This window comes from Oncorhynchus clarkii, chromosome 1, assembly GCF_045791955.1.
Source record: "Oncorhynchus clarkii lewisi isolate Uvic-CL-2024 chromosome 1, UVic_Ocla_1.0, whole genome shotgun sequence".
In the NCBI taxonomy this organism is placed as follows: Eukaryota; Metazoa; Chordata; class Actinopteri; order Salmoniformes; family Salmonidae; genus Oncorhynchus; species Oncorhynchus clarkii.
In genome coordinates this window covers 58,929,008-58,941,670 of record NC_092147.1, presented here as the reverse complement: position 1 = coordinate 58,941,670, position 12,663 = coordinate 58,929,008, and the positions used below count along the sequence as shown (strand labels likewise).

Below are 12,663 nucleotides of genomic sequence, written 5' to 3'. Positions count from 1 at the left end.
GACACATTTAACAAATATCAATAAAACACCAACAGCATATCAATCGTCATCATCGTCCAATTTTATTAATAACATATTTGGATTGTTACATTTTTGTGGGTTTGAAATATTTGCTTCAAGATGGAATTGTGTGTGTGTGTGTGTGTGTGTGTGTGTGTGTGTGTGTGTGTGTGTGTGTGTGTGTGTGTGTGTGTGTGTGTGTGTGTGTGTGCGCGCGCATGCTTGTGAGAGAGAGCGAGACGGGAATAACGAACTGGAACTGTAGTGTGTGAGTTCTCTCATTGGCTGCAGAAGTGGACGTCAGCACCTTTCACTACTCCAGTGTTACCCCTCTAACCTCTGGCTGTAAAGGAGAAACAAGTGTTAAAGTAGCTCTGAGGAGAGTTAACTAACCTCCAGCATCCACACGGCATAAAAGAGGAGTAAAAGCGGACGCCTTTATTACAGACACCATCATTACAAGTCATTCCTCGGATGTGCGTTTTCTCCCTTGAAGTAAAGGATTTTGTGTTTGGTTCTGAAATGGCAGTCTGGTTCGAGTTTACCGCGCACATGCTTTTTCTAATGCTAGGTTGTTGTCTTGGAACTTTGGAGGGTCGGACCTCGAGCCGAACCCCATGGGGCTTGCAGGGACAGGGCAGCGATGGAACTGATTCTCCGTTTGACCGAGACAGAGCTAATCAGGATGTGGTCTCACAGCACATGTACAGGCTGTATGAGAAATACAACAGAGATCTGAAACGACTCAGAGAGGGAAACACTGTCAGGAGTTTCAGAGCCAGCCAAGGTGAGTGTGACTGTGGTATGGCTGTCTATGATGCTGGACAGGAAAATTAATGTAGATCAATTAGTAATATCCTCAACTCTGATATGTGACCTAAATTCTCAGAGTATGTCTGTCCTCAGAGGGAAAGGCGCTGATGAGATAGGCATGGAGAGAAATGCAACGTGCATAGGAGGTGCCTTCACTCACACAGTTATGATGAATTTATGGTTATATTATATAACAACCGAAATGTCTTTATGTTTTTCAATAATATCAATGATGTACTGCCACCCCCCCCCCCCCCCCCCCCCCCCCAATTCCCTTCTAGTAGGCAACCTAATTAATTGAAATAGCCAACAGCAGGCTGAAAAAAGCCGACGCATGTGGTCAGACACCCCAAATAGGTAGGATTGTTTTGGAACCTTCTGAGAATACCACAGTGCATTTTATGACGCACTTGGGCAGATCTGTATGAGTCGCTTCAGCTGTAGTGTAATCCTGCCACAGCTCCAGCCGCAGACGCACAAGAATGTGTGTAGAATTCGCCCCCAAGTGGAGCCCAGCTGCCGCGCTGGCCACGACAACAATGCGGTAACTAGGAGACAGGCGGACACCAATAATGCACCATATCTATTTTCCTATAAAGAGGCCACTGTATCCTGGGCTGGAGTATGAAGGCTTAGCATGTATTGATGCCATTTTCCTGTGGTGTTTTTTTATGAACAAAACAGGCCCACATTGACTTAACATTTTGTTTAATTTATTTAACCTGTATTTTATCAGGGAGTCCAAGGTCTCTTTTACAGAGGATCCCTGAATTAAATCAATTACAGAAAATATGCATCAATATGCTTTTTAAAAGACAGCTTTTCATCTGTCCAGATGCCCAGATATTTGTAAGCATTATGGACGTATGCTTAAATCAGTCATTTTTATGCTCTCTGGAGAACAACATATACTTAGTTTTACCTGCATTCAATAAAAAATTTAGGTCAATAAAGTTTTTCTATAGTAAAATGAAGACAAAACTGGTCAACCGTGGGGGTAATAGCATATACAGCAGTATCATCAGCATACAGCATGCAGGCTACATTTTTTTGTTAATGTAAACAGTAAAAAGTACAGGACCCAGAATCAACCCTTGTGCGACACCTTTCGTAATATCCAGGAAACCTGATTTAACACCATCAGTAGATACATATTGACTTCTATCTGTCAAGTCATTGTTAAACCAGCTACATGCAGCCTGGTCTAGGCCAACTGAGGAAAGCCTCTGAATTAGCAGTGAGTGATAAAACTGTATCGAAAGCCTTTGACAGGTCAAGGAAGATCAATGTTGTCTTTTATCCATACAGGTAACCACATCATTCATAACTAGGAATGTGGCCGAGAGAGTGCTATGACCTGACTGATGTACAGTACATTTAAAATACATTTCAAAGATAAGAAATATCTTAGCTGAGAATTAATCAAGGTTTGTAATATTTTAGCTAGGCAAAAAAAAGTATAGAAATAGAGGGAAAAATTATTTAGGTCGCAAGGGTCACCACCTTTGTGAAGGGGGAGTACATGGGCCACCTTCCGAACCTTGGGGATGGTACCAGATATAATCGTCAGGTTAAAAATATTGGTTAACTATTCAGCAATCAGGGGGGCAGAGAGCAGCAGTAAAAATGGATAAAGCATGTCCTCCCCAGTGGAGTTTTTTTGACATCAATCTTAAGCAAGACATCTAGCACATCACAGATAGTCAATTGTTGAATTGAAAAAAAAGATTCACTAGAAGTAGACAGGTTAGACGTTGAGTCAGCCATAGGCGGGCAGAGGGAGGAGCAGTCTATTGAATGAAAAGGGTCAATTAAACCACTGTTTATCTCAAATAAAAATCCTGCTGAGATAAAATTGTGATTAAAAGCATCACTTATTCCACTCTTCTCAGTTATGATGCCAGAGTCAGGCAGAACTTGCTTAGGCAGGGAAGAAGAGGAATTTGTACGCTTCAGTGCATTTACTGTTTTCCAAAATGTTGAAAGATCACCTGCAGAGTCATAGATAGAGCTCAAAAAGTGGCTTGGTTTAGCTTTTTTAATCTGTTTCTCCATTGTCTGAAAGTTTACCAGTCCACTACACTGTTTTCCTTGCTTTGGCCCAGGTCTGATATCTCATCTGAATGTGCTATGATAGCTCTGAAAGAAAACCAAGGGTTAGATCTATCTTTGACTCTGAATTGTTTATTATTCCAGAGGAATACATATAGAGGATAAATGTTCTAGAGCCAAAAACATTTTACAATGTCTCTTCTTAATTAATTTAACAAGGATTAGTATTTTTCTGTTTTGTAAGGTCGGGGGGTTGTGGAGGCCAGGTCATCTGATAAACTCTCCTTCTTGGTCAAATAGCCCTTACACAGCCTGGAGGTGTGTTGGGTCATTGTCCTGTTGAAAAACTAATAATAGTCCCACTAAGCACAAACCAGATGGGATGGCGTATCGCAGCAGAATGCTGTGGTAGCCATGCTGGTTAAGTGTGCCTTGAATTCTAAATAAATCACAGACAGTGTCAGCAGCAAAGCAGCCCCACACCATAAAACCTCAGATTATCTAAGCATTTGAATTTCCCACCGTAAAGTATGGAGGAGTCTCGCGTAGATCATCCGTTCACCCGCACCGCGTCTCACAAAGACACGCTGGTTGGAGCCAAAAATCTCCAATTTGGACTCCAGACCAAAGGACAAATTGCACCGGTTTGATGTCCATTGCTTGTGTTTCTTGGCCCAAGCAAGTCTCTTCTTATTAGTAGTGGTTTCTTTGCAGCAATTCGACCATGAAGGCCTGATTCACACAGTCTCCTCTGAATAGTTGATGTTGAGATGTGTCTGTTACTTGAATTCTGTGAAGCATCTATTTGTGCTGCATTTTCTGAGGCTGGTAACTCTAATGAACTTGTCCTCTGCAGCAGAGGTAACTCTAGGTCTTCCTTTCCTGTGGCGGTCCTCATGAGAGTCAGTTTCATCATAGCGCTTGATGGTTTTCGCGACTGCAAATTTTTCGTATTGACTGACCTTAATTGTCACGCCCTGACCTTAGAGATCATTTTAATTCTCTATTTTGGTTAGGTCAGGGTGTGACTAGGGTGGGCAATCTATGTTTTCTATTTCTTTTGTTGGCCTGGTATGGTTCCCAATCAGAGGCAGCTGTCTATCATTGTCTCTGATTGGGGATCATATTTAGGCAGCCTTTTCCCACCTGTTGTTTGTGGGATCTTGACTTTGTGTAGCTGCCTGTGAGCAGCCCAAAACGTCATGTTTCGTTTTCTTATGTTTGTTTTTGGTGAGTTGCATATTTATTAAACATGTGGACCTCTAAGTACGCTGCGCCTTGGTCCATTCATTCAGACGATCGTGACAGAAGATCCCACCACCCACGGACCAAGCAGCGTGCCCAGGAGGAGGGATCCTGGGCCTGGGAGGAAAGCCAAGAGTGGAGGACATCCTGGACGTGGGACGAAATCATGTCAGGAGACAGGAGCCTGCCATGGAAGCTGGCGGGGGCAGGGAAGGAGCAACAACGACGACACCGGGGTTCGCGGCCAAGACGGAAGCCGGAGAGGCAGCCTCCAAAATATTTTGGGGGGGGCACATGGGTTGGTCGGCGGAGCCGAGGGTTGAACCAGAGCCAGTCTGGGAGAGGAAGGTGAACTTGGAGGGGAGTGAAGGGAGTGAATCAGAGACAGTCAGTGAGTTGATGGGGAAATTGGAGGAGAGTGTTATGAGAGAGCTGTTGTGTTGGTGCATGAGGCATGACATTCGTCCTAAGGAGCGTGTCCTCAGTTTATTGCCGCTAGCCATCTGGTGAAGACTGTGCCGGCCCAACGCACTAGGTCTCCAGTACGCCTCCCCAGCCCTGCACGTCCTGTGCCAGCTCTCCGCACTCGCTTTGAGGAGCGTGTTATCGTTCCGGTACAATGTGCGCCGGTTCTATGCACCGTGTCTCCAGTGCGCCTCCACAGCTCGGTATGTCCTGTGCCAGCTCCCTGCACTTGCCGTGCAAAGGTTGTCATCTGTCCAGGACACGTTGTGCCAGCTCTAAGCTCCAGACCTCCAGTGCGCCTCCACAGCCTGGTACGTCCTGTGCCGGCTCCACGCTCCAGGCCTCCTGTACATCTCCTTAGCCCGGTATGTCCTGTGTTAGCTCCACGCACCAGGCCTCCTGTGTGTCTCCCCAGCCCGGTACATCCTGTGCCAGCTCTAAGCTCCAGACCTCCAGTGAGCCTCCACAACACGGTACGTCCTGTGCCGGCTCCACGCTCCAGGCCTCCTGTACATCTCCTTAGCCCGGTATGTCCTGTGCCAGCTCCAAGCACCAGGCCTCCTGTGTGTCTCCCCAGCCCGGTACATCCTGTGCCAGCTCCACGCACCAGACCTCCAGTGTGCCTCCACAGCACGGTATGTCCTGTGCCGGCCCCACGCTCCAGGCCTCTTGTGCGTCTCCCCAGCCCAGTACGTCCTGTGCCAGCTCCATGCTCCAGGTCTCCTGCGACGGTCTGCAGACCAGAGCCTCCTGCGACGGTCTGCAGTCCAGAGCCTCCAGCGACGGTCGGCAGTCCGGAGCCTCCGGCGACGGTTCCCGGGCCGGGGCCTCCGGCGACGGTTCCCGTTCCGGAGCCCTGGAGCCTCCATCGACAGTTCCCGGTCCTGAGCCTCCGGTGATGGTTCCCAGGCCGGAGCCTCCGGCGGGGGTTCCCGGTCCGGAGCCTCTGGCGACGATCCACGGCCCGGAGCCACCATCGACGATCCACGGTCCAGAGCCTCTGGCGACAATCCACGGTCCGAAGTCCCCGGCGACAATCCACGGTCTGGAGTCCCCGGCGACAATCCACGGCCCGGTTCCTCCGGCGACAATCCACGGTCCGGAGCCATCTGCGACGATCTACTGTCCAGAGTCGTCTGCGACGATCTACTGTCCGGAGCCGTCTGCGACGATCTATGGTCCGGAGTCCCCAGCGATTCCTCCGGCGATGATTCACAGTCCGGAGCTTCCGGTGACGATCCCCGCGCCAGTGGCGCCACCGAAGTTGGCGGCGCTACGAGCGGAGCAGGGTCTGCGTCCCTCACCGGAGCCGCCACTGAGGGTAGATGCCCACCCAGACCCTCCCCTATAGGTTCAGGTTTGCAGACGGGGTCCGCACCTTTTTGGGGGGGTACTGTCACGCCCTGACCTTAGGCATCCTTTTAATTATCTATTTTTCTTAGTTCAGGGTGTGACTATGGTGGGCAATCTATGTTTTCTATTTCTTTGTTGGCCTGGTATGGTTCCCAATCAGAGGCAGCTGTCTATCGTTGTATCTGATTGGGGGTCATATTTAGGCACCCTTTTCCCACCTGTTGTTTGTGGGACCTTGTTTTTGTGTAGCTGCCTGTGAGCAGCCCAGAACATCACGTTTCGTTTTCTTCTGTTTGTTTTTGGTGAGTTGCATATTTATTAAACATGTGGAACTCTAAGTACGCTGCACCTTGTTCTATTCATTCAGACGATCGTGACATTAATGTCTTAAAGTAATGATGGACTGTTGTTTCTCTTTGCTTATTTGAGCTGTTCTTGCCATAATATGAACTTAGTCTTTTACCAAATAGGGCTATCTTCTGATTCCCCCCCCCCCTACCTTGTCACAACACAACTGATTGTCTCAAATGCATTAAGAAATATAGAAATTCCACAAATCAACTTTTAAGAAGGCACACATGTTAATTGAAATGCATTCCAGGTGACTACCTCTTGAAGCTGGCTGAGAGAATGCCAAGAGGTTGCAAAGTTGACATCAAGGCAAATGGTGGCTTTTGGAAGAATCTCAAATATAAAATATATTTTGATTTGTTTAACACTTTTTTTGGTTACTACATGATTCCATATGTGTTATTTCATAGTTGTGGTGTCTTCACTATTATTCTACAATGTAGAAAATATTTTAAATATAGAAAAACCATTGAATGAGTAGCTGTTCTAAAACGTTTAACCTGTAGTATATATGGCCACTCCTCTAAATATATTAGAATAATTTACTTCAAAGTCTTCTTCAGATACAGAACCATTGAACCATGTTTCTTAGCACGTTTAGGTCCATTAGACCTAAACTGAGATTTAAAGTCAGAGGGGTATATTCAGCTCATTCCCATAAGAGCTAACAGGCGTAGGGTCATCTACAGCTGTTTGTTGAATAAGTTGAGACTTTGCCAAGGTCCTGGGCCAACCACGTGAGAGCAAAGTAGTCTAAGCATTTGACAAACCTCCCTTAATTCTCTGGATGCAGTGGCTGGGGCGGGAACTGGGATAGCAGTGTTGGCAGAGCTCAGTCTACCTGGATGAAGCTCCCGCCAAAGGAGTGGCTGTTGGTGCTCAATTCTGTGTGTGCACAGGAGGCCTTGGTGTGCCTCCTGTTGCAGGGTTGGGGCTGCCATTGGGGGCGGGAGTGTCCCAGGCCTGTCCTGGGCATGGGAGTAGGGAGGGTAACCAAAACTAGTCTGGGAGGGAGGTTGTGGGGGTAATTGAGGAGGGTGGTGTGGAGGGCAGTGTGGCTGGCAAAGCTCCAAACTCTCAGCATATGAGGGCTGATGATGTGAATGATACATGGTGTGGACTGCATCATGTGGTGCACTACCCTCAACGGTGTTTTTCGGTGCTGGGTAGAGCTGGGCTGAGTTGAGGTGGGCCTGGTCGGGTAGAGCTGTTCTGTGATTGGTCAGGTCATGTAGAGCTGTGCTGTGCTGTGATGTTTGGCACACAGGTCATTGGTCCCTGCGTGAATGATTATATGGCTTGGAGAGCTAGGCTGGGCCACAGTCAAGTGCTCCATAAGCTCTCTCTGTTGTTGGGCACTTTGACACCTTTTTATTTGGGAAAGTTGTATTCTCTAATTGAATCGTTCCATTTGAGTCCATCATTAATATTATGTCTGGTTTCTCGTCAGGTCTATGGAGGATGGCAGGAGTGATGGGAGTAATTACAGGCCGTGAGATGGGGATGGAGGGGGTCAGCTGGGTTGGTGCATTGGTTGGTTGGGTTGGTTGGGTTCGTTGGTGGGTTCTGATTCAGCTGTTGGCCTGGTCCAGGGTTTTTGTGGGACCCTTTGTAGAGTGGATGATGGCGGCTAAGAAATTCCTGCCTTAGTTCATATAGCTCTTTCTGCAGGTTGTGCATGTGGCTGGCATTGACTGTGCCGGATAGTGCCTCTCTCCGTCTGCACACTGCCACCCTGAGAGCCGAAACATCCTGACAGCCTAACTGTCGTCCTCAACATTGTTCATTGCACACGGCAGCTCCCGGATCCCATCCCTATGCTGACGCACCAGGCTGATCTCCTCCTCTATAATATGCTGTGGTACTGCAGGTGTTGCGTGTGAGAGAGGCGTGCTCAGGGCTGTGTCTGCTCCAGGCGAGGGAGGGAGAGGGACACTGGGGACTACATACCGAGGCACAGAGGGAGTGAAGGCTGTTGTAGGTAGTGACAGTAGAGAGGTTTTAAGTTCAGCAACAAAAGGTTTTATTTGGTCGAGCTAGTGGTCAAATTGATCCAGACTGGCCTCCGAACCTTGAACCATCACAGTACCGTTATTATATATATATATATCAATGTTACATTTGGGGGTGGAATCAATATACAGTTGCCTCAGTGTTCTGTTTTCTGACATTTTAAGATCATTATTGGTCTTGTGGAGAACTGTGTGCCAAGCATTAGGATCATCAGAAGGTCTCCTTTTATTTCTTATTTCCTTGTTCGCTTTTAGGATGTCTGCCCTCAGAGTCTCTGGAGATTCCCTTAGCAATTTCTTTTAGAATTTTTTTCAGGATACGCGTTGGCAAGGTCTCTGAAATAATGCGTAGAGAATGCATCCATCTTCATCTCCATGTGGACCTCTTTAAACAATGCACACTTCTCTAGAATGATGTGCATGTTCCCCTTGATGAGCTCACTTGTTTAAGTAATGCACCTATAGATAAATTCTCTCTGCACTTCTATGAACAATGAAACAGCACATTACACATAGATTAAGATACTTTCTCAAGGTTCAGAATGTTTCACCGCTTCAGCCTCCTTTCCAAGTGCTCTTCTGCTTGTTTTTTTGTTCATCTGAATGCTTGTTTCCCTATCAGGCCTGAACGATCCTCCAGAAATCCCTTAGAAATCCTTCCGCTTTCTCCCCCAGGGGGTTTTGTGTTTGTTTACCTCTGTCCTAATTCTTGTGGTTGTCCTTTTGTTGGGTTTATAGTCCTCCTATCCCATCCCTTCCTTGGGTTGCCTGATGATTCAGCAGTTGAGTCTTGCAAGAACCAAGTCGATCGATCTCTCAAAATCTCTTCAAACCATTTGCACAAACGAACGTTCCCCTCGATGAGCAGAACACAGCAATGCACTAAAATAACTCAACTGTTTACATATAATATAAAAATGTCAATTTAAGGAGGAGCTTTTCTTTAAGTGGTTATCAGATATCATAACACATGTTTTTTTTTTAACTGCAGAAGCCATGTAATCTAAGGAGAGATGTAAGGGAGTTTTGACAACAACAGGAGATCTGTAAAAACATTAGGTTAGTGTCTTGGTGCGTGGCAGACAGTGTTGGCTGTATTAGTGGCTTAGGGGAAGCTTTGGAGGAAACTGAAATAAGCGTTTCCATATGCCTGAGGCTGGATACAGAGTAATGTATATCTCTTAAGTCACTCCATACATCCGCAGACGCATATACAATGGACAATACGTCTGCTGTTTGCCTAGTGTACATCATGAATATGTTATTCATGCCACCCTCCCCCCTCTCCTCTGCACCCATCTCCCTCCCTCACTCACTCCCCCTATCCTCTCCTCTCCTCTCCTCTCCTCTCTCCCCATCCCCCTCACCCTCTCTCTTTCCTTCCCCATCTCCCTAACTCTTCACCTCTCCTATCCTCTCCTATAACAGCCAGAGAACGATGGGTTCGCTCTCCAGACTCTGGTTCCACTCAAGGTTTCTTCCCACCTAGGGAATCAATGTGCCTCTGTCTGCTCTTTAGTTGTTAAGGCCTGGGTCACTGTGAAAGACTATCTGAAGTAACACATTTCTCCCCCTGTAGACTCGTCTGACCAGAGGACGTTTTACCATCTGAACCTGACGTCTCTCCAGGACTCAGAGCTCATCCTCTCTGCCACGTTTCACTTCTTGTTCGACCGGTGCCCACGGCCAAGGGCCTGGTTGGGCAAACGCTACAAAATCCCGGCCTGTCGCTCTCTACACCTCCACCCTGCTCCCTACATCCATCTCTTCCTTCACTCCAACCCCTCTGGGTCAGGGTTCAATCCAGGGTCGCAGGTGTCATTGCTAGGCAACATGACATTTCACCCTAACCAGAAAGGGTTGTGGCAGATGCAGGACGTGACTGTGGCGATAAAAGAGGCCAGGGAAAAGGGCAGTCATTTTGTGTCGGTGGAGCTGGACTTTGGACTGCAGTACCACAGACAGCCAGAGGACACACTGTCGGGGGCCAGTCTACCTTATTTATTGATGTATGCTGATGACCATGCGCTAGATGAGCCCAACAGTGTGGCACAGACTTTACAGAGGTATGGCCCTGAGGCTGAGGTGAAGGAAAATTCTTCTCACCCTTCTCGTCTTCCCCCTAAACAGGGGTCAAAGGGTCGTGTAAGAAGGGGGGTACCATCCCACCCAGACTCCATCCAGAACAACGAGCTACCAGAGGTGGAGTACAGGCCTAGCGGATCCAGGAAAGATGACCTGTTTGAAACCGCCTACCACACCCTGAAACCTATCAATCCCAAGCCTGGGAGGAAGGAGAGGATGAGGACCGGCCAGGATGGAGAGGAAGAAGTGAAAGATGGAGAGAGGGATGGAGGGAGTCAATCGCCAGTTCTGAGCTTGGACGAGAGGACCCCAAAGAAGAGCAGCGATAGAGGGAGTAGGTTGCAAGACAACATTGAGGGAAGGAGTGATGAAAGAAACGATAGAGGGAAGGCAGGAGGAAGTAAGTCTCCAATGCTGAGTTTTGATGAGTGGACAATGCGCAAGGCGAAGAAGAGACAGTGGGGATCGGAGCCCCAGATTAGGAGCTGCTCTAGGAGGACACTCAGGGTCGACTTTGCCGACATCGGCTGGAGTGAGTGGGTCCTGGCGCCTGAAGCCTTCGATACCTTTTACTGCGCTGGAACCTGTGGATTCCCCATGCCCAAGGTAAAGACTATGACTAGCCGGATTTGAACCCATGTGAAATCCAGTCTTTGGTAGCCTTCTGAGCTAAAGAAGAGATACAGACTCAATACATATGGCCAATGTTAGAGCACAGAGCAGAGCTTATGTAAGGCAGAGAGGACACATGACTGCGGAGAATGTTTTTCTGGTTCTCAATTTGGAATTGCTCCATTGCTCCCAGTCTGATGATATGTCTACAACATTTATGAAATAGTATAAATCAGTAGATACATTACTGGCCAGTGCGGACACACTTACATGTACGTTATGTTTTCCCTACTTGCACTTTATTAAATGAATAACCATTGTGCTCCTAAATCATAGATAGCTTTTATCAAGGCTAGTCTTCCTTCTTTAAAAAAAAAAAAACAGAATGACCTTCATGTAATTTTTCCTGTTGAATTATTACAGGCATTGCCAGTTTTATTACAGGCATTGCCTCTACCTACATGTTCATATGAACTTGATTGCCTCAACTAACCTGTGCCCCCAACACATTAACTGTACAGTATATAGCCTCGATACTATCATTTTATTGTTGCTCTTTAAATATTTGTTGTTTTTAAATGTTCTTATTTATTTTTTACTTCAGTTTATTTGAGTAAATACTTTCTTAAGACTTATTTTTCTTAAAACTGCATTGTTGGTTAATTAAGGGCTTGTAAGTAAGCATGTCACTGTAAGGTCTAAGGCTCTGGTATTCGGCGCATGTGACCAATAAAATTGGATTTGATTCAAAGTTACAATGCTGTAACCTCTCTCTCTCTCTCTCTCTCTCTCTCTCTCTCTCTCCATCTCTTTCTCTACCTCACCGGCCCTTCCCATTCTCTCCCCGTTGCTTCCCTCTCTCCCAGGTGCTGCATCCCTCTAACCATGCAACCATCCAGAGTATAGTCCGTGCGGTTGGGATAGTTCCAGGGGTCCCAGAGCCCTGCTGTGCCCCAGAGAAGATGAGCCCTCTGGTGGTTCTCTACCAGGACGAGGGAGGTAACCTGGTGCTCAAGGTCTACCCCAGCATGTCTGTGGAGAGCTGTGCCTGCAGATAGACCCAAAGGACAGAGGGGAACAATGTTGGACAAGACAGGATGGAATGGCAGGGATTTAAAAGGAAAAAGGAAGAAAAAAAAAGGGAAGGAAAAAAAGACACAAGATATATTCATAAACGGACGGATGAGTTGAGGTGTCTGTCCATCTCTTCGTCCCTTGTTGTCCCTCAGGCGTTTGACGCTGAGATAGGTGAACGCAAAGAAGAGTTGAAGAGGCACGTTATCTGTCGTTGCAGCACCAGTCATGTCCTCCAGTAGCAGTAGACACACGCCACCACAATATTCTCCACATCTACCATACCCTCGACAAAGCAGCATCACCACTTCAAGGACTACAGGTACTGAGAGAGCTCTCTCCCTCCAAACAACTTTAATTAAAATTGTTACGTTCAAAAACCAGGGCTGCTTGACTGGCGCTGTGTTTATTTTTAGTTGTTTAGGCACTGATCATGCTTACTTTAATATACCCATTTCAGACAGAAGATGGGGCATGTGACCTGTAAAACAAATACCCTGAGTGTACAAAACAGCTTCCTAATACTGAGTAGCTCACCCCCTCCTCTTTTCCATCAGAACAGCCTCAATTCCTCGTGGCATGGACTCTAGGAATCAAAAGC

At 47.1% G+C, this 12,663-nt stretch overlaps 1 protein-coding gene across 1 annotated transcript; it reads left to right on the top strand.

Moving 5' to 3' along the window:
• The first annotated feature begins 522 nt into the window (after positions 1-522).
• Positions 523-12,128, top strand: LOC139416682 (growth/differentiation factor 10-like). Its single transcript, XM_071165649.1, has 3 exons — positions 523-787; positions 9,871-10,982; positions 11,855-12,128. Exons 1-3 carry the CDS (start codon positions 523-525, stop codon positions 12,044-12,046), a joined length of 1,569 nt encoding a protein of 522 aa, XP_071021750.1. The 3' UTR covers positions 12,047-12,128.
• Positions 12,129-12,663: the final 535 nt, after the last annotated feature.